This window comes from Saprolegnia parasitica (assembly GCF_000151545.1).
Source record: "Saprolegnia parasitica CBS 223.65 unplaced genomic scaffold supercont2.128, whole genome shotgun sequence".
NCBI lineage: Eukaryota > Oomycota > Saprolegniomycetes > Saprolegniales > Saprolegniaceae > Saprolegnia > Saprolegnia parasitica.
Window position 1 is genome coordinate 1 of NW_012156522.1, and position 19,518 is coordinate 19,518.

The window sequence follows — 19,518 nt, forward strand, 5'->3', positions numbered from 1 at the left end:
GACGACGACGTGCTCGTCTACTCCGACAGTCAGAGCGTCAGCGTGGCCACGTACCTCAGCGACACCGTGTCGCAGTGCTCGGCCAAAGCCGTTTCCGTTGGTTCCAGCCAGCTCAATGCCATGTACAGTTCGGCTGCCAACAACGGGCTGCTGGTCGTCGCGTGCATCGCTGCCGTCGCCGTCGTCGCCTCGGTGCTGCTTGCCAAGAAGACGGATGGCTACGTCTCCATGGAAGACGGCTACGCCCGCCTCGCCGACGACACGCGCTATGCCTAAGCCTCCGAACGCTCTCCCACTTTCTTCATGCGTACCATGTTGCATTTCTCAGTATCCTAGTCCCGCCTAATGCCGATCATACATGACCGTGACTTATTTCTATCAATGATTGATATAGGATGCTGCTGTCGCTGCTCGCACCGATATAGGTTTGAATGGACCACATATCGAGTTGATGTCCTTGTATGGCTGTTTTACGAACTTTCGGTGCCACAAGTAGACTGTTGTCAATCGCTCCACGAAGGCGCGTCGACGATATCGAGTAGCACCCATCCGTTGCACGAACTACTGCTACTGGGGCTTGATACGGCTTCAATTTCTCTCGAAATGGATGCGTGTCTCCTTTTCCTGTGGATGTATCGAGAGAGAACTGAAGTTTTGAATTCTGCGGTTTGATTCATGCCAAATGCATCCACGATCTACCACGTCAGAGCGCTCTCGACAACCGGCGTCGAGAGGTCGGGTCCGTTCCACGCCGACACAACCGCGAACGGGTTGATTTGGAGGTGGCTCATGTAATAGTGGCGCTTAATGTGCGTCATGTTGACAGTCTCGGCGACGCCCTCGAGCTGGAAGACGCGCCGCGCGTGCTGGAGCAGCTACATCCACGATCGGCGATATGATTGCACCAGATCTTCCAACGTAAATGTACGTACGTTGGGGTAGTCGTGTGAAATCGTCTTGAGATTGCACTTGAAGTGGCCGTGGTACACCGGGTCAAAGCGCAGAATGGTCGTAAAGAGTCGAATGTCCGCCTGCAAAAAATTGCTCGCATGGGCCATGACGTATTAGAAGTGACTACCTCGGTGAGGGTATTGCCGACAAGCCACGCCTTCTTCTCCAAGTGGGCCTCGGCGCGGTCAAGGGCGGCAAAGAGTGCGTAGACGTTCGACTCGTACGCCTCCTGCGTCGATGCAAAGCCCGACTTGTACACGCCGTTGTTGATGCCGTCGTAGACCCACGCGTTGAGCTCGTCAATCTCGGGGCGCAGCGCAAGAGGGTACAGATCCAGCGACGGCCGCGACGAGAACGCGTTAAACTCGGAGTTGAGCATGCGAATGATCTCGCTCGACTCGTTGTTGACGATCGTTTCGTGCTTGGTGTCCCAAAGGATCGGCACCGTGAAGCGTGCGCTGTAGTTGGGCTCGGCCTTGAAGTAGATTTCGCGCACGAGCTTGGCACCGTTGACCGTATCGGGGATCGTGCCGGCCTCTTCGTCGGGAGTCGAAAAGTGCCAGCCGTCCTTGCCCATGAGGTAGCTCACGACCGAGAGCCCGATGACCGACTCGAGGCCCTTGAGCTTGCGCACGATGGCTGTGCGATGCGCCCACGGACAGGCCCACGAGATGTAGAGATGGTACCGGCCCTTCTCGGCCGGGAAGCGTTCCGAGCCGATAAAGTCGCGGAACGAAGAGACTTGGCGCTTGAACTGCCCGTCCTTCTGGTCGGCCCAGTTGAGAATCGCCGCCTTGGCTTCGGTCGTTGTCGTGCTCGCCATGGTCGTCGTCGTGCTGCTGCAGTTGATGCAAGTTGTGTTGTGGCTGTCTGACGTGCAAATCCTGATACGACAGGGCGACATGTGATTGGTCAGATTTAAGATCTGGGTAACGAAATTGCATTTCGGCATGGAAGGAGCTTCCACGGAAGTTGATTCGGGCGAGCTTCGGCAACGATCGTTGGCGTCACTGCAAGTGCCCAGACAAGACAAGGTACACAGTGTCTGGAAGCTGAGGGTGCAGTCGGTGGCAGTCAGTAGCTTCTCCAGTATCGACGCGTCGTCACGCAAGGTCGATCACGTCAGCAGGTGAATCTGTTGGAAACCCACGAGGACGGCCACTACATGTACCGGTACTCCAATAGCATACCATTTGAACTTAAATATGCTTCTAGTAGCTTTCGCGTCTCGGGTCCGCGTGGAAAGGAACCGTGCGTGCAGGTTCGGGTCGTCCGCAACTACTGTACTGTCTCGAGTCGCCAAAAACCATCAAGGTCAAAACACCTTGCGCATCATACGAAGCTCTACACTGTCTCGCCGAGTTGGTCATGTGTCCCATGACGAGCTCAGTGCAGTGTCTGTGTGCTGGTGCGATAAAACCACCGAGTTGGGCAAAAGACAAGGTACTGGGCGTACATAGCTCTTCGTACCACACGGTCAGTAATCACTGCTACTAGTATTATACGTGATGATCGCACCCGCGCCTTCCATCATCATCCGCCGCATTTCCCAATGGCAATGCAGGCGAGCAACACCACCACCAACAACGACACGTCGATCGAGAGCCTCTCGGACTTTCTCGCGACGACAGTCGACTTTGGTCTCGCGACGTCGACTGCGTCAACGTCACGGAAGCGCCGCGCGTCACCCAAGGAGGAGTTGGCCTACTTGCGCGCCAAGCACGAGGACCTCGTTGCGCAGTACAGTGCGCTCCAGAGCGCGCAGCCGTGGGAAGAGACGTCGTGGAAGGCCAAGGCCCTGGCGCAAGCCCAGAATTCCCAGAAGGCGCGGCACGAAAACGAGTCACTCAAAGCCTCACTCCACGAGTCGCTCAAGCTCCTCCAAGCGCTCCAGCACGTGCTGCACAAGCGCCCCAAGCTCGCGCACTTTCCCATCCGAGCGACCGAGGACGAGAACGATATGTGGCGACGTGCGATCCTGCGCACAACGCAGCGGCACTTGGACCTCGAGCGACTCATGGCGCTCCAGTACGACAAGCTCGAGACCGAGTGGATTCGCCGCGGCCTCTTTGACGCGATCGACACCAACGCCCCACTCAAGTCGTCGTTTGTCCATAGCGCGGCCGACGGCCATGCGATGGAGCTGCACTTTCTACGCACGGCGCGGTGCCCGCTTCCGTTTCGCGCCATGGCGGACTTGCTCTGGGACCACATGACGGGCGACGCGCCCGGCATCACGCAAGAGGTGTGTACACATTGTCTTTCTGAACTCGGACCAATGAGGAGGGTCCTAGTTGCTGTATGCGTTCGAGCCCGACTTGGTCTACATTCGGTACATCCGTTTACGTACACTAGTGCGATCGTGATGCGTGGATAGGCTCACGACGGAGCTGCCCGACGCAGCAATGCCGGCGCTCGAGTCGCGCCTCGCGGGGCGCCGGTGGGTCGAGCATGGCAGAGTGGTCATTGCTTGGCGCTCCATTGTCGAGGACCACCTCATCCCGCACGACGAGGACCACTTGATCGAAAACCGCGTCGGCTGGTGGAGCACAATGGGCGATGAATACGCTAGCTCATTCAGATAGCGTAGGGTCACGGTTCACGCGCGAAGCGAGACCGAGTGCTTCCTCGCGCTCTACGCCAAGTCGATGACACCCATGTTTCCGCAGGCACTGCGCACCCAACAACCGGCTGTTGGCACCCTCACGGAGATCATGCTTCGGCTGCACCGTGACAACTCGGTCAAATTTGCAGCACTCATGAAGCACACGATGCTGGACAAGATGGCCGAGCATGGAATTGAAGCGCCGATGCCGCAGCACTAGTCCTGCTCTCGCGTGTCTGCTACAGATGACCCGGCGTTGTATGCTTCCACGTAGCTCGCTACAAACGAATTGTTTCCACACTGTTAAACTGTTGAAGTCCTAGCTCGTAGCTTTGCTGGGGCTGCATTCCATCGCGCCCCACCAGAAGTGCGTATCCTGCATTCTCGAGGGTGATTCGAGATCATTTCCGTCTCGAAACTTCAACTCTCGATACTAGAACTTCTTACTGGCATGCACTGTACAAGAACACTGGTTTCGAGCCACGTTAAAAAGTGATGTGTGGGGCCGCGCTCCGATCGTATTTGACGCCAGCGCGCCGGGTGCTGACGCGCCAGGCATCAACCGTTGCCGGCGGCAGCGACAACATTGCGACCTTCGCCGCCGGCTGCTTCTGGAGCGTCGAGCTCAACTTCCAGCGCATCCCCGGCGTCCTCGAGACGCACGTCGGCTACACGAATGGGCCCAAGGCCAACCCGACGTACACCGAGGTGTGCACGGGCAAGACGGGCCACGCTGAGGCTGTCCGCATCAAGTTTGACCCGGCTGTCGTGAGCTACGACGCGCTGCTCGACAAGTTCTGGTCCATCCACGACCCCACAACGCTCAACCAGCAAAAGAACGACGTTGGCACGCAGTACCGGTCGGGCATTTACTACCACAGCGACGCGCAAAAGTCGCTCGCGTTGGCCTCCAAGGCGTCGGCGCAGCCGCGCTTTCGCCGACCGATTGTCACGGAGGTCGTCGCGGCCGAGACGTTTTACGTTGCCGAGGACTACCACCAGCGGTACTTGGAAAAGGGCGGGCAGTGCGCGCGCAAGGGTTCGACCGACGCCATTCGCTGCTACGGCTAAGCCTATTACTGTTACTACAGCCTTTCTAGGGGGTCAATGATACGAAACGCGCCGAAATAAATCGTCGATGGACAGACTTGTGCAGAGCTCAGCCATTTTATGGGGCTCAGCATGTTCTTGGTTCGTGATGGTAGCGCACGAATGGCTTAAGGAGGCACACAATACATTCTGCCCTCGCAGTCGTGATACAGCAACCGAGTCCAAGCCGAGTGACCTGGCCGGTGCTAGCTGTCGGTGCCGTGCTGTCTGAAGTTGGAGCCGATGTGCTCCGCCGAGTTATCAGTTGAAGTTGGTCGGCGATCAGACACCGACAGTCGCGACCATTCGTTTCCAATGCATTTTTCCTGGTGACGTGGACGCTCTTGGTGCTGCTTGTCCATGACCCCAACAAGCTGCGTCCGAGTGTTCGCGATCTTTCTCGTGTTGTTCGGGCCGCGCAAGCGCGCTACAGCTGTCTTTCGCAGCCTCTACATGCTCATCGTCCATCGCGCGTCGGAACGTCTTCAAGCTTGGAAATGCGTTGGGGTGGCGCAATCATCGTTGAAGGCGCGACCGACAACGAGCGGATTGGCTCGTTCTCCCCTACCCCCGATCTTTCAATCGGGCATTGTGATTGGCAAAAAATATATCTGACATTGTGATTGGCCTGTTTCCTGACGTCACTGGAAGTCCAACCCAATCGGTTGGCAGCATCCGGTTACTATCCGGAGTACCTAAGAGGGCACGGTAAATCCCAACTGGCCGCCGTCTGTCGCGGGTCCTCGGGAGCCAGGTGGCGGCACGGTAGGTCCTGGGGATGAACCTCATTTCTGAAATTGCCGCTTTTTAGCAGAATGACCAAGACAGTGCCCGTGACGCTCGAGCCCAACGAGGCGCTCGCGACCTTTGCTGCTGGCTGCTTCTGGAGCGTCCAGCTCAACTTCCAGCGCCTTGAAGGTGTCGTCGACTCGCACGTCGGCTACATCAACGGCACAACCGAGAACCCGAGCTACAAGCAGGTGTGCAAGGGCGACACGAACCACGCCGAGGCGGTCCAGATCAAGTTCGACGAGAGCAAGATCACGTACAAGCAACTCCTCGACAAATTCTTTGAGATCCACGACCCGACAACCGTCGACCGCCAAAAGGAAGACGTTGGCACGCAGTACCGGTCGGGTATCTTTTACCACAACGAAGAGCAGCGCCTCGCGGCCGAGGAGGCCAAGGCGCAGAAGGCCGAAGCTATCAAGGCCGAAGTCGTCACTGAGATTGTGCCCGCTGGCATTTTCTACCACGCCGAGGACTACCACCAAAAGTACCTCGAAAAGGGCGGTCAGTGCTCCCGCGTCGGCTCGACCGACCAGATCCGCTGCTACGGCTAAGCGATTTCCCTAAACCAAATAAATCCATCCGTGTCGTTGTCTACTGCTGTGTCGCCGCACTTTTGTTTTCATTATGAACCGTTCATACCCAAGATACCACGCCATCGATTTTGAGACGACGGACTCCTTGGAACTGCCGCACACGCTTGCCCAACAGCTCCTCGTTGCCCTCTGCATGACGTTGGCTCTTCAAGGTGTCATTGTTGGTGGAGGCAAAAGCTGTCGGTGTCGCCACCAACGTCGACAACCACGTGCGAGAGTTCCAGATTGATTGATGGTGCTCGAGGGGCGCAATATGTCAGAAAACACTTTAGGCCTGCAATCTGCTGCACCGCGGAGAGCAACCACGAGACCGGCTCGCACATACCCTTGATACCATGAGCATAAAGAGAAAGGGCCGGCAACGTGTCCATCGCAGCGACCCACTCGGCTCTTCAAACAACGGAAACGCGGCTTCGTACGGCGCTGTGCGCGGATTCGACGTCGCGTCCAACTGCGGTGTCCCAGCTTCCGAATAGTTTCTGCACACAAGGTCGTCCTTCTCGCGGAAAGCTAAAGCTAGCTGTATTTTTAGACAAAGCACGGGCGTCAGTCATTGTGAGCAGCTCCCGGAACGAACCGGCTTAGCAAAGCCAACGACCCAAGTTCCGAGTTCGTTTTCAAGTCGTGTTCAAGCTCCAACCTCTGCGTATGCAACCCTCGCACGCCTGCATAATGCACCTACTACTCGTTTTACCCCAGTCACGAATTGTCGTGGGCCTCCAGCGCGAAGCTTCCTCTCCCGCAACCACTACGTGGGAGTTGTCGCCGGAGCTTGATCGACGGAAGTGCGCTGCGTGCAGAGATGTTTCCCGTGGTCGTCACCACTCGCCAAGGGATACTAGCGCGCTTAAAATCGCACGCAGGCCCCGAACCTCGGACCACGCGGGAGAGAAAAGCTAGTCGCCCGGTGTAGAGACAACTCGAAGCGGCACCAATGCAACAAGACTCTGCGGTCGTCGGTGCCTTCGCATCGGACGGATCAAAAGGGGCTACGTGAGGAAATGTCCCCAGTGCCCTTCAGCTAGAAGGGGCCAACGGTCGCACTCCGTCACCACCCGTTGTCGCGCCAACACACCTGAAGCAAGCGACACAGCATGAGAAGGACTCCATTTGCACTCCAAAACTGTCATTGAGATGCCTACGACTTAAAGACACCAAAGACCTTGTGCAGCGCTGCGTTGGACGCGCGCTTGCCCGCCGAAACGATGCGCTGGCTGAGCTCGTCTTCTTGCCAGTCCTTCCAGCGGCCAAACCGCATGGTCTGCGCGTGCTTCTCGCAGTGTAGGAGCCGCTGGGCGCGGGCTTCCATCTTGGGGACGCAGCTACGCATCATTGGAATCGTGGCATCGTTTGTACTCTGCTACCTTGCGCTTGTGACGCCCTTTTCTGCAAACGACTCGACGCGGCAGACACCAACGCCTTGCGAGACTGCCGTCTCGGCCACGTCTTGGCGGCGAATGTACTAGTTAAGCATGAGCCACTGCACATCGACTTGCGATAAAGCTCGTACACTGCGTGTGGACATGGCACAGACGCCGAGATCCGGGTCCTTGGTCCTGCGACGTATGCGGAATAATAGCCTGGAATGGTGATATCGACATACCGATAAAGCATTCGAGCTTGACATAGCGCTGCTTGGACACGAGTTGTGAGTACAGAAAGTCCTATCACGGCGCGTGAGAATCCCTGACTGTACTAGCTGCTCGGAAGGTGCATGTACGTCGGTCTCAAACTGCACGCCAAAAGGCCGGACAGCGAGGACGCCGCATTTCGCCGGGTCTCCGATGAGCTCGTGGCCAGACATGCCGCGAGGCAGCGTCTCGCGCAAGAGCACGCGCCGAAGGAACGGCGTGTGGTACACGTAGAGCACGGTCGGGTCTTTCGGGTGCTGGCCTACTACGCGCGCGACGACCTTCTTCCCAAGTGGCAGCGTCGGAATCGTCGAGAAGCGCGTGAGCTAGTCACAATGAGTTATCGGCTACAACACGTCTTGCTGCAATAGGTACCGCGCCAGTCGAGCGTACAGTCACGTAGACGCAGCCAAGCTAGCGCTCACGTGAGCTGTGGTCCAGAGAGGTCGTGGTCTACCATCGTGACCATGCAGCCGTAGCGGAACATGACAAGGTTGCTGTCGACGTCGTCGCGAAGGCGCGTGAGCGTGTCACCAACGGTCTGCCGGAGCGCCGCGTACGGGTCTGGTCCGTCCTTGCGGTCCTTGTCCATTGCGCTGCAATTTGGAGACTGTCAATGTATTCGCAATGCCATTGGATGAAATGATTGTCTTCTAGGCCAATGGCATCGCTTCATTCTCGCAATTCCGGGTTCACAACATCCGCTCTGTCATGCATTTCATGAAAATGCTCATCACATCGTATCATTTGTCGAAAGGAATTTGGCTTTGATCCCCTGGTCGTAAGCTGCAGTACGGCGGTGTTAGTAGAGATAGCCGTTCTGGCACGAAAAATGGTTCTAGTGGGCCAAGTTACCCTGACGTTGGCCGAGCATGATTAGAGATGATCAGCTACAATACTGTATTTAGAGATGATCAGCTACAATACTGTATTGTCGTTTTCAGCCAATCGAACGACGCTTTGACAATCTTCTAAAATTTTGGCGCCGCACCGGCAACGCTTATGACCGACCGATAGCATTTTCAGGCATCATTTTCAGGTGTCTCTTTTCTATCAGCCCGCTCATAACTTGGCTATCATCGCTGCTATTATGCGCGTGTAATGATTTGTACTGCTGCTGTTGGACGGTGATCGAGAGCGACTGTGTTGTTTTTGATGTGTTTGCAAAGTTGCGAAGTTTGTGTTTTTCCTGTGTGCTCGTGTCCTGAACCGATGTGTGTCAGTGATCATTTACGATGTGTTACAAAAATCCCTCGAGCGGTGGTCGACAATGCAGCCAGTGTGCTTATGTTAAGGTACAATTTACTGAATCAGTCGCCACGGGTTTTACCTACAAAGCTTCAAGTTACCGAGCTGTTAAACATCACGGGCATCACGAAAGTGAGGAAGGACGTGTGGCGAGGACTTCTGGTACGATTAGTGATGTTAGGTCCTTGGTCAATTATTGTCCAGCATGCGCACGAGGTAGACGCTTGCCGAATTATTGGACGAGATGTCCAGATGTCCATCTAGCGCACTTTCAATTTCTATCAAACCTTTTGCTACACGTGTACTATTAGTTCACGAACCGTTGATTCGCAAATTTTAAACGCGGCCGTTACAAAGGAGGGAAACAACCACCAAGATCTCACTTTGCCTTTTTGCGTGTCAGGCTCGAACCATGCAGCGCTCTCAGGACGGACCCACTACCCCTGTAGCGTCGGCGTCCCTCGCGTCGCGTGCGGTCTTTTCCTGGGTCCTTCCGCTGCTTCGACTCGGCCATACGCGGCAGCTCGACCAAAGTGATATGTGGCCGCTTGAGGCCTCAAATGCTTGTGCCGGTGTCATCCCATCGTTTACACCGACCTACGCCGCGACCAAGTCACTTCTCCGCACGTTTGTACGCCTCCATGGGCGGCGCTTTGCGCTCATCGGTCTCGCGCAGCTCTTGCTCGTGCCGTGTACTCTCTACGGGCCATATGTGCTGCATCAAGTGCTCTCGACGCTCGAGTCGCCAGAGGAAGAGTGGTCTTCATCGTTATTGTGGACCACGCTTGGTAGCCTCTTTCTCATTCAAGTCACCGCGGCGCTGCTCTCGGCACACACCGACTACCTCGACAAGGTCCTCGTCGTGCGCCTCACGGCCGGCTTGCAGCACCTGCTCTTTGAGAAGACGTTGCGCCTCGACGCGACGTGCCGGAAGCGCATCTCCACCGGCGACCTCACCAACTACTTTACCTCCGACATCAACGCCATTCTGCGCGTGACGTTCTACATCCACTACCTCTGGCTTATGCCGCTGCAGATCGTCATCACGCTCGTCTTACTCTACAAGATCATTTCGTGGGCCACCTTTGTCGGCGTGGCCATTCTTGTCCTCGGTGCGCCAATCACGAACGTCCTCGTCAAGCTCCGGTACCGCGCGATGGACACGCTCATGGCGCAAAAGGATGCACGCATGCGGTTTGTGCACGAAGTCGTGGGTGCTATCCAAATCCTCAAGCTACAAGCCGCCGAAGATGCCGTGTTAACCAAGCTTCTCGCGCTGCGGGTCAAAGAAGTGCAGTCGCTCCGGCGCCTCTTTGCGTTGGCCAGCGCGACGATCTCGATGGCGTACATCATCCCAGCGACGGTCACGGTCGCGTCGCTTGCCACGTACACGCTGCTGCTGCGTCAAGACGTGACGGTCGCCAAGGTGTTTGGTGCCCTCGCGCTCTTCAACTCGCTCTCGACGCCGCTTAACAACTTTCCGCACACACTCACGTCGGCGCTCACGGGGCTCGTCTCGGTGCGTCGCCTCGATGCCTTCCTGGCACTGCCCGAGCGACCGGTGGACAATGTTCAGACGCCGACAACGCTGTCTCCGGACCAGCTCGCGCCGTTGGCTACCGACAAGGTGGCGATTGCGATCGACGACGGCGCGTTTGGGTGGGACCACGAAAAGCCCATCTTTACGGACTTGAATTTGCGCATCCACCAAGGCGAGCTCGTCGTCGTCCACGGCCTTGTCGGCGAAGGCAAGTCGTCGCTCTGCTCGATCCTTCTCGGCGAGCTCGACAAGCTGCGCGGGTCGGTCTTTGTCGGTGGCCGCGTCTCGTACTTTTCGCAGCAAGCGTGGATTCAAAACATGACGATCCGCGAAAACATCCTCTTTGGCAAGCCGTACGACCGGAAAAAGTACGCGGCCGTCATTGACGCCTGCGCTTTGACCAAAGATCTCGCCGCACTCCCCGCCGGGGACCGCACCGAGATTGGCCAGAAAGGCGTCAACCTCAGCGGCGGCCAGAAAGCGCGCATCGCGCTCGCACGCGCGTGCTACAACGACGGCGACGTCTTTCTCTTGGACTCGCCCTTGTCCGCGGTGGATGCGATTGTCTCGAACGAGATTTTCACCAAGTGCTTTCTCGGCCTCTTGTCGAAGAAGACGGTGCTGCTCGTGACGCACAACCCCGAGATCATCGCGTCCAAGCACGTCGACCGCACGATCGAGATTGCCAACGGGATCTGCAAGCAAACCATCAACACGGCCAAAGAAGCTTTCGACTCGGCCCTCTCGCCGCTCGCGGCGCACCCAAAGGTGGTCTACAGCAAGGGCGATGCCGAGTATCAGGCCTCAGAAATGCGGGTCGAGTCGCCGATGGCGGCAACGTCTCCCATTGGGGCCACTGAGACCCACCGCCTGATCCAGGCCGAGGCGCGGTCGGAAGGGCGCGTCTCGCCACGTGTGTTTGCCAACTACATGCGCGCTGCGGGTGGCCCCGGCGCGGTGCTTCTCGTGCTGTTCGTGCAAATGACGTGGCAGACTGTCGTCGTCGGGCGCGATCTTTGGCTGAGTCACTGGGCGTCATCGCCCGAGATGCAAGCAAACGCGGGCTTTGGCATCTGCGTCTACGCTGGTCTCTGCGTCGTTGTTGCGCTCCTTGTCGTCTGCCGCGTATTGAGCATTTCGGTTGCGGGGCGGCGCGCGAGCCGCGTGCTCTTTGAAGACATGGCGCGCGCTCTCTATCGGGCACCCATGACGTTCTTCGACACGACGCCCGCCGGCCGCATCCTCAATCGCTTCAGCGGCGACGTCACTAAAGTCGACCTCGACGTCACGTTCACGTACACGTTCTTCATTGGCACGCTTTCGGGTTTCCTCCTCTCGGTCACGACATCGATCGTTGCCATGGGGTGGTATGCACTCGCCTTGGTACCGCTGCTGTATCTATACTACATGATCGGGCGCTTCTACATTGCGCCGGCGCGGGACGTGGAGCGCCTCAGCAAGGTCGCGTCGTCGCCGATGCTACAGTGGGTCGCGGAAACCATTGACGGCGCCGTCGTCGTGCGGGCGTTCGGCCATGAACACCGCTTCGCTGCACACCACGCCGCGACCGTTGACCATTGCAATACCACCGTCCTCGTGCGCCAAGTGCTCCAGCAGTGGCTACTGCTGCAGACACAGCTCCTTAGCGCGCTCTTGGTATTGGTCATCACGGCTGCGCTTATCGGTCTTCGTGATACGCTGTCACCAGGCTGGATTGGCATCGTCTTCAACTACGCCCTTGGCATCCCGGGCAGTCTCCAGTACCTCATCCAAGACTCTTCAGACCTCGAGATCGCCATGGTCGGTCCCGAGCGCATCATCGAGTACACGCAGATTCCGCCCGAAGCGCCGCGTGTGATTCCTGGCGCCGTCTCGACGCAGTCGTGGCCGTCGCAGGGAGCGATTACGTTTGAGAACGTCAGCTTCCGCTACAAGGAAAACGACCCGCTCGTGCTCAAGGACGTGAGCGTCGCGCTCCGGGGCCGGGAAAAAGTCGGTATCGTTGGTCGCACGGGTGCTGGCAAGTCGAGCTTGACCATGGCACTCTTCCGCATCAACGAGCTCGCGGCCGGGTCCATCTCGATTGATGGCATCAACTGCGCATCGGTCGGGCTCAAGACGCTCCGCGAAAGCATCGCGATCATTCCGCAAAACCCGGTCCTTTTCAAGGGCACGCTCCGCCAGTACCTCGACCCGTTTGACCAGTTTCAAGACGACGATCTCTGGAACGTGCTGCGCAAGGTCAACTTGGTCGAGCGCATCGAGAAGGACGGTTTAAGCAGCGACGTCGAGGAGAACGGCGAGAACTTTAGCGTCGGCGAGCGCCAAATGCTGTGCATGGCCCGTGCGCTCCTCTTGCGCGCCAAGGTCGTCGTCATGGACGAAGCGACGGCGGCCATGGACCACGCGACGGACCAGAAGCTCCAGCACGTGATTCGCACCGCGTTTGCCGACTCGACCGTCCTCACGATCGCCCACCGTCTCGACACGGTGCTCGACTGCGACCGGATCCTCGTGTTGGACCACGGCCGTCTCGTGCAGAGCGACAGCCCGAGCAACCTCATTGCGCAAGGCGACGGCATCTTCTTTGAGCTCTGCAGTGAAGGCGGCTATCTCGACAAGGTCCACCAAGCCACAACGCCTTAGAGTACTAGTAGATTACAGATAGCATGTAATCTGTCAACTGACGACTATCCCACATATAGTAATGTACTAGTATATTCTTCTTCATTTTCACTCGTTCAGTGTGTGTCGTCGAACCGGTAGTCTAGGTGTCACCGCTCGGCCGGCAGCAAATGACGACATCAGATCGTTATGTCCATGCTGCCAAGTGGATCCTCGCAGCTGCCAATGATATCTGTGCTGCATGGACGGCGCAGGATGGGATGATGCGATCGTGTCTCCTCTGTCGATGTCGCATGGACCTGCGGAAGCTTTTTCTGTCGTTCAAAGGCGCGCCAGATTGCCTACGAAGATGCTTGGCGGGAACGGTTCGCGGCAAATTCGGACGGGGAGACGCGGCGCGCTCGCTGCCAATTGGCCACTGATCGGACGGTGTATCTCGTCTGGTCGTGCCAAGTGGCGCAAGTGGCGCACGCCGAAGTCACGCTTTGGATTGGCGGCATGATGGACGACGCGAGGCTATGGCGGCGATCGCCCCGGCGATTGGCTCGAGGCGCGGGTGGACAGACGTCTTTTTTCCACCCACACGATTCGACTCGCCCACCACGGTGGCATCTCTCGCACGCTACGCTGCAAATGCATCCAGCGCCATCTTCCTCCCCATTGCCTCGTTGGCGCAAATGGCGCAAATGGCGCTGGGCGCCATCTTGCGCGCGATCTTTGGGAGAGCATCCTTCGCCGGCCCTCGCTGCGATATTAAAACACGTCCGCGGTATTTTTAATCCAACGCCACCGTAAAATGACTGGCGGCTGCATACAAACGCCCACTGGGGCCACATTAAAAATACACGCCTGAACAATAAAAACAGCCTCGGCCGATGTGTGCATTCGCGTAATTGAGTACAAAGTCGCCCTTTCGCAGACTTAAGAGGCTGACACGACGCCACCTTTTTACGCTTTAAGCGAATTCGTATCCGGAGTCGTTTTGGCGGGCGACCATTTGCCGCCAAGATGGCGTGACGTCGGCCTTCTCCAAGCTCACTTTTCAATCGACCGAGTAAGAACCAGAGCAGCAGCATGGTCGCCATTCCGCAGCCCGAGATCATCGGCGACATCACCGAGTACAAGCGCCGCGAGCTCAACGGCGAGCTCACGCCCGAGCCCTTCCTCTCGGAGAACCCGAACCGCTTCGTGCTCTTCCCGATCCAGCACGCTGACGTGTGGGAGATGTACAAGAAGGCCGAGGCGAGCTTCTGGACCGCCGAAGAGCTCGACCTTGTCCACGACCAGAAGGACTGGGAGAAGCTCAGCGACAACGAGCGCTTCTTCATCACGCACGTGCTGGCGTTCTTCGCGGCCTCGGACGGCATCGTCAACGAGAACCTCGCCATGAACTTCTCGAACGAAGTCCAAGTTCCGGAAGCGCGCTGCTTTTACGGCTTCCAGATTGCGATCGAGAACATCCACTCGGAAGTCTACTCGCTCCTCATTGACACGTACATCAAGGACACGACCGAGAAGGACCGCGTCCTCCGGGCCATTGACACAATCCCGTGCGTCCAGCGCAAGGCCCAATGGGCACTCAAGTGGTGCAACAGCCAAATTGCGGCCTATGCGGAGCGCATTGTCGCGTTTGCCGCAATCGAAGGTATCTTCTTTTCCGGGTCGTTCTGCTCGATCTTTTGGCTCAAGAAGCGCGGCCTCATGCCCGGGCTGAGCTTCTCCAACGAGCTCATTTCGCGCGACGAAGGCCTCCACTGCGACTTTGCGTGCCTCATGTACTCGAAGCTCATCAACAAGCTGTCGAACGAACGCATCCACGAGATCGTCGGCGACGCGGTCAAGATTGAGAAGCAGTTTGTGTCCGAGTCGCTTCCCGTTGAGCTCATTGGCATGAACTCGGCCTTGATGTGCGAGTACATCGAGTTCTGCGCCGACCGCCTCCTCCACGCGCTGGGTGCGACCAAGCTCTTCAACGCCAAGAACCCGTTTGACTGGATGGACATGATCTCGCTCCAGGGCAAGACAAACTTTTTCGAGAAGCGCGTCGGCGAGTACTCCAAGTCGGGCGTCGGTGTCTCGGCCGAGGACCAGTCCTTCACGCTCGACGCCGACTTTTAAGCATCTTTGCCTTTGCAGGCTTCTCGCCTGCAATCAGTATCAACCCTTGCCTACCATAAATTTATAACTATCAACCCCACATTTTTGCTTGCAGGTCCTCTATCGGGACTGCACGGTCGGAAACATGCGCAGTGTCGAGTCTCAAGCGACACGCGATGGCAATGACACCAACATGCCGTCGACACGCAGATGTACACCTCACCAAGTGGCGCTTTGGAGCCCCGACACGGGACCATGGCGTAACCAAGCTTCGTTGGTCTCAGGGTTGGTCTGATGCGCTTAGAGCAAGAAGCTTGTTTCGACGCCACACTGGCAATGACCCTGCTCTCTACCAACGCAAGAGATTCTCATCCAAAACGGGCAACTTGTTGTAGGTGGTCCTGCCTCTGCGGGCTATACGGAGAGGGTAGGACGATGTGCATTGGTGTTCGTAAGTTAGACGCATCGTTCGTTGATCCTAAAAGGTCGTGGGCATCGAGGGCTGGGCCTTCAATTTCGGCGCGAGAAAGTCCATGTTTATCGCATTCTCGTCGTCCTGGTCCGAGATGCGGACGCCGTCAAAGGACAAGTCGTCGTCGTCGGCGCTCTCTTCATGCACGACGACTGGTGGCTTTGTAGCGATGGGCACGCCGCTCTCGAACGAGTAGCGGTCGACGTCGAGGGGCGCGTCTGGGACCAACGACGACGACACCTTGGCCTGAATCGGCTGGCTCGTTTGAATGTGGCCTTCCTTGGTAGGGCTCTTGGCCGATGGCATGGGCGCTGGCGGTGGTTGCTTGGACGCCCCGCGATGCTTTGAAGGTGATGGCTCACCGGGGGATGGTTTGGCCGGCGATGAGAGGAATTCGCCGGCACTGTTGACGACCGTGTCGCGCGCGACGGGGTGGACTTCGAGGAAGTTGTCGACCGTAAGCGCTGAACGCAGTGACTCGGACTTGCCGGCCTCTTGGATCGGCGTCGGGAGCTTCTCGAGGATTGCGGGATTGTCGTTCACGATGAAGAAGTCGCGCACGAGCTCAAAGGCGTGGCCGCTGCACGTGGGGCACCGCGGCGATGTCGTGAATGTGTGCGATGCCAGCATCGAGACAAAGGCTTGGAGCGAAATCTGGCGGTACTTGATGACCATGGCCGAGTTGGACGAGAAGAGGTGCTTGCGCGGAAAGTCAAACTGACCAAGTGCATGCATGTAGTGCTGGCAGCCCGGGCACGTCTTCCCAAGATCCGTTTGCTCGCTCAAGTGCGCATGAAGCGTTTGCTTGAGGGCGAGGAACTCCGAGTACCGGTGCACGACCTCCCACGACTTGGCGGGCGACGTCTTGACCGTCTTCATCGCGACCTTGTAGTACGTCTTGCCGTCAACGTCGACGGTGCTGGGTACCGAGACGCGCACGCTGCAGCTCAAGTCGACGCCGCCGTTGCGCGAGTAGCTGAAGCGCTCCATTCCAAGACGAGGACAAAAGGGATTCTGCTGCCCTTCCGTCAAGATCGCAGTCGCGGGTGGTGCGATCGAATCCGGCGATGCCATTGGCTGAAATCAGGACGTTGTGATAGGTTGAGTGACCCGCCATTTCGATCATTTCCATGGCCCTGTCCAATTGAGTGCAAAAAGTTAAATACAACTCGATGTTTGTATGGAAGCGCTTAAAATTTGTTTATGTCATGTTTGGCAGCAGCGTCGTGAGCAACCAACCTCCAGAGCCGGCGAGATGCGGGGCAACCAATCCCCATTGCGTGGGCGCCGTGCCATCCATGGCCTTAATGTGCTGCCATTTTCATGCCGAATAACGCAGGCTACCGCAGCTGATCCTGCGATGCCCCGCCCCTAGCAGAGGCTGTATTCGCTGTCGTCATGATCGGCGATAATGCCTGGCCTACGCACTCGACGCAAGCTCCAATTCCCTCGGTCATCTTGATGCAGCTCTCCGGCAGTTTAGCGCGAGCTCAAAGAAACATGCTTCTACTGGTAGGAACTTCCTGGTGACACGACAGGTGATGAACACTATCAAGTCCACCGTGTGGGCCGTGGGCCTGTCGAGGTCCTAAGAAGAAAAAGATCCATTTTCGATGTTCGGACAAGTCCTACTTGAAGGCACGGAACAGCCCCCTTCCCACAACACTACTCATTTGGCGTTTGTATGCATGGGGACGTTGAGAATGATGGTCGTCGAACCTCTCCCAAATTAGGCATCGCAACGGTGTATGATTGGTGGATTCGGCTAGGGCACGGGGAGCGCGCGGGGAAACCGTGCCAAAGTACTTGGCATTTGTATGCAATAGAATTCGAATTCGGCGAGGTAGCCGTTGCAGAACTTTGGACCCATTCTTCTTCCAGCCGCTTGAGCATCGAAGCACCCGACAGCGCCATGAACTCGTTCAAGAAGGAGCACCCGTTCGGTACGAAGATGGAAGCGGGCGTGGCAGGTTGACAGTGTGTATGTGTAGAGAAGCGACAAGCAGAGGCCCAGCGCATCCGCTCCAAGTACCCTGACCGTATCCCGGTCATTTGCGAGAAGGCCGACCGCAGCGACATCCCCGACATTGACAAGAAGAAGTACCTCGTGCCCGCGGACCTGACGGTGGGTCAGTTTGTGTACGTGATCCGCAAGCGCATCAAGCTCTCGCCCGAGAAGGCCATCTTCATCTTCATCAACAACGTGCTGCCGCCGACGGCGGCGCTCATGTCGAATATTTATGAAGAGCAGAAGGACACGGACGGCTTTCTCTACATTACGTACAGCGGCGAGAACACGTTTGGCGCCGACGACGATGAGATGTAGACCACGCGAGTCGCGAGGTTATATATATCTTGTCTTAATCCCACTGAATACACGTCGTGCATCCCTTCACTCGGTGAACGTGCACGCCTGCAGGCCTTTCCCGACGGCCACAATCTGCAGCGCCGACGATGATGCATCCAGCGCCTCGTAGACGGCGAGACCTGCAATGTCGGCTGTCTCGGACAAGGCCGCGGCCGCCCACGTCAAGGCCGAGCGAGCGTCGTTCCAGCGCCATACGGTCACGCGCTGGTCGTAGCCGCCAGCGACGACAACGTTGCCGACGCACCGAATCGCCTTGAGCGCCGACGCACTTGCATTGCGGACGCCAGCGTGGTGAGTTGTCGTCGCGAGCCCGCCATTGGAGGTAAGCGTCATCGTGGCATGCGCGATGCACTGGTCGTCGCCGCCGCTCACAATGTGAAAGCACGAGGAAGGTCCGTCGGCGAGGATGCTGAGGCAGTTGACGCCCATGTCATGGGCCGTGTAGACGTACGCCGGCGTCACGTCATTGTAGTTGCTTGTCGCGACGGCGTCGGTGAGGTGCCAGACGACGACCTTGCCGTCGGTCGCGCCTGTCGCCAAGTAGAGCTGGTTCTCAACGTGGTAGAGGCCGCAGGACAAGATCGGCTTTCGCGTCGACGTGCCAAAGACACCGGCGACGTGGATGTGACCGGCCGCGTCGATGAGCAGCGCCGTCACCGCGCCTTCCGAGGACCCTGCAAACGCAAGCGTGCGGCCGTCACCCAGCTGCGTTACAACAAGAGCAAGGATGCGCTGGTCCTGCGGCGCATCGCGTGGCGTGTGCTCGCCGACGTGCTGAAGCCGCTTCTCGTGCAGGCGCCAGACGTGCAACGACTGCTTCCCACCCGCCGACACCACGTAGTTCTTGGTGACAGCGAGCGCTCGAATGTTGGTCGTGTGCATGCTCACCGAGTCGATGCAGTCGAGGACCTAGTCTATTTGCGTCATTCTTTCCAGTAGCAGCAGCATGCATGTACCTGGCGCTGCGCGTCGTAGGCGTAGACCTTGAGCGCGTTGTCTTCGCCGCCCGTCAGCAGCAGCTTGGCCACCGGGTCCCACTCGACGCAGCAGGCCGTCTTGCTGTGGTGCATCTGGCCGTGCACCGACGTCGTTGCCTGCGTTGCCTCGAGCAGTGAGCTCGACGCGTGGAGCAGAATCGTGTCCTTTTGCCCAATGCACAGCGCGTGGTCATGGGCCGACTCGACGCGGAGCGCGTGCGGGCTGCGCCATCCGCCGGTCGTGACCGAGAGCCGACGGAACGACTGCGAGACGTTGACGATGTGGGCGATTTTGGCGTGGAAGCCAAACACCAAGAGGTCGTCGCCCTCGAACCAGACGCGCTTAAGCGTCGCGAGACCCTTGATCGACTGCTTGCGCGTTATGACGAAGACGCCGTCAACGCGCTCGGTGATAGCGAGGTACCCGTCGTGGCCCGTCGAGTAGAGCTTATTGTCGCGCCAAAGCACGCTCGAGACAATGTCGTCGCCGTGGGCGTGCGCGAGCACGTGCGTCGGCGACGACGACGACT

The 19,518-nt window shown here is 57.8% G+C and overlaps 11 protein-coding genes across 11 annotated transcripts in view; 7 read left to right on the top strand and 4 right to left on the bottom strand.

The window, feature by feature from the left end:
- Positions 1-362, top strand: SPRG_14428 (hypothetical protein; the record flags this gene model as incomplete). The annotated part of the gene is made up of 1 exon (XM_012353573.1): positions 1-362. A coding segment is annotated over one exon (362 nt), but the record flags the coding sequence as incomplete, so codon positions are not given.
- A 301-nt stretch (positions 363-663) lies between these two features.
- SPRG_14429 (hypothetical protein) lies at positions 664-1,774 on the bottom strand (the record flags this gene model as incomplete). Its single annotated transcript, XM_012353574.1, has 3 exons — positions 664-875; positions 933-1,031; positions 1,079-1,774. 3 exons carry the CDS (start codon positions 1,772-1,774, stop codon positions 696-698), a joined length of 975 nt encoding a protein of 324 aa, XP_012208964.1. The 3' UTR covers positions 664-695.
- A 729-nt stretch (positions 1,775-2,503) lies between these two features.
- On the top strand, positions 2,504-3,855 carry SPRG_14430 (hypothetical protein; the record flags this gene model as incomplete). The annotated part of the gene is made up of 4 exons (XM_012353575.1): positions 2,504-3,196; positions 3,246-3,283; positions 3,329-3,493; positions 3,542-3,855. 4 exons carry the CDS (start codon positions 2,504-2,506, stop codon positions 3,774-3,776), a joined length of 1,131 nt encoding a protein of 376 aa, XP_012208965.1. The 3' UTR covers positions 3,777-3,855.
- A 180-nt stretch (positions 3,856-4,035) lies between these two features.
- SPRG_14431 (hypothetical protein) lies at positions 4,036-4,718 on the top strand. The gene has a single exon (XM_012353576.1). It carries the CDS (start codon positions 4,052-4,054, stop codon positions 4,625-4,627), a length of 576 nt encoding a protein of 191 aa, XP_012208966.1. The 5' UTR covers positions 4,036-4,051; the 3' UTR covers positions 4,628-4,718.
- A 718-nt stretch (positions 4,719-5,436) lies between these two features.
- SPRG_14432 (peptide-methionine (S)-S-oxide reductase) lies at positions 5,437-6,037 on the top strand. Its single transcript, XM_012353577.1, has one exon. It carries the CDS (start codon positions 5,461-5,463, stop codon positions 5,986-5,988), a length of 528 nt encoding a protein of 175 aa, XP_012208967.1. The 5' UTR covers positions 5,437-5,460; the 3' UTR covers positions 5,989-6,037.
- Positions 6,038-7,168: 1,131 nt separating this feature from the next.
- SPRG_14433 (hypothetical protein) lies at positions 7,169-8,253 on the bottom strand (the record flags this gene model as incomplete). The annotated part of the gene is made up of 7 exons (XM_012353578.1): positions 7,169-7,352; positions 7,395-7,492; positions 7,541-7,586; positions 7,630-7,694; positions 7,751-7,987; positions 8,037-8,075; positions 8,119-8,253. The coding sequence occupies 7 exons, from the start codon at positions 8,251-8,253 to the stop codon at positions 7,169-7,171; spliced, it is 804 nt and encodes a 267-aa protein (XP_012208968.1).
- A 1,068-nt stretch (positions 8,254-9,321) lies between these two features.
- On the top strand, positions 9,322-13,095 carry SPRG_14434 (hypothetical protein; the record flags this gene model as incomplete). Its single annotated transcript, XM_012353579.1, has 1 exon — positions 9,322-13,095. The coding sequence occupies one exon, from the start codon at positions 9,322-9,324 to the stop codon at positions 13,093-13,095; it is 3,774 nt and encodes a 1,257-aa protein (XP_012208969.1).
- A 1,053-nt stretch (positions 13,096-14,148) lies between these two features.
- On the top strand, positions 14,149-15,280 carry SPRG_14435 (ribonucleoside-diphosphate reductase small subunit; the record flags this gene model as incomplete). Its single annotated transcript, XM_012353580.1, has 1 exon — positions 14,149-15,280. One exon carries the CDS (start codon positions 14,149-14,151, stop codon positions 15,190-15,192), a length of 1,044 nt encoding a protein of 347 aa, XP_012208970.1. The 3' UTR covers positions 15,193-15,280.
- Positions 15,281-15,649: 369 nt separating this feature from the next.
- SPRG_14436 (hypothetical protein) lies at positions 15,650-16,633 on the bottom strand (the record flags this gene model as incomplete). The annotated part of the gene is made up of 1 exon (XM_012353581.1): positions 15,650-16,633. One exon carries the CDS (start codon positions 16,631-16,633, stop codon positions 15,650-15,652), a length of 984 nt encoding a protein of 327 aa, XP_012208971.1.
- An 808-nt stretch (positions 16,634-17,441) lies between these two features.
- On the top strand, positions 17,442-18,073 carry SPRG_14437 (autophagy-like protein 8). The gene is made up of 2 exons (XM_012353582.1): positions 17,442-17,586; positions 17,635-18,073. The coding sequence occupies exons 1-2, from the start codon at positions 17,556-17,558 to the stop codon at positions 17,967-17,969; spliced, it is 366 nt and encodes a 121-aa protein (XP_012208972.1). The 5' UTR covers positions 17,442-17,555; the 3' UTR covers positions 17,970-18,073.
- The window catches only part of SPRG_21420 (hypothetical protein), a gene marked incomplete at both ends in the record, with an annotated part of 2,701 nt that continues 1,218 nt past the window's right edge, over positions 18,036-19,518 (bottom strand). The window contains 2 exons of the mRNA XM_012353607.1: positions 18,036-18,920; positions 18,968-19,516. Of these exons, the coding sequence (XP_012208997.1) occupies positions 18,036-18,920; positions 18,968-19,516 (1,434 nt within the window). The remainder of the gene's footprint in view (positions 18,921-18,967; positions 19,517-19,518) is intronic.

Bases quoted from the DNA above. Each gene is read 5' to 3' on its own strand.
- SPRG_14431 (XM_012353576.1), top strand. From the start codon at position 4,052: ATGTGTGGGGCCGCGCTCCGATCGTATTTGACGCCAGCGCGCCGGGTG.
- SPRG_14432 (XM_012353577.1), top strand. From the start codon at position 5,461: ATGACCAAGACAGTGCCCGTGACGCTCGAGCCCAACGAGGCGCTCGCG.
- SPRG_14437 (XM_012353582.1), top strand. From the start codon at position 17,556: ATGAACTCGTTCAAGAAGGAGCACCCGTTCG. The intron at 17,587-17,634 runs GTACGAAGATGG...GTGTATGTGTAG, and splicing joins CAAGAAGGAGCACCCGTTCG to AGAAGCGACAAGCAGAGGCC.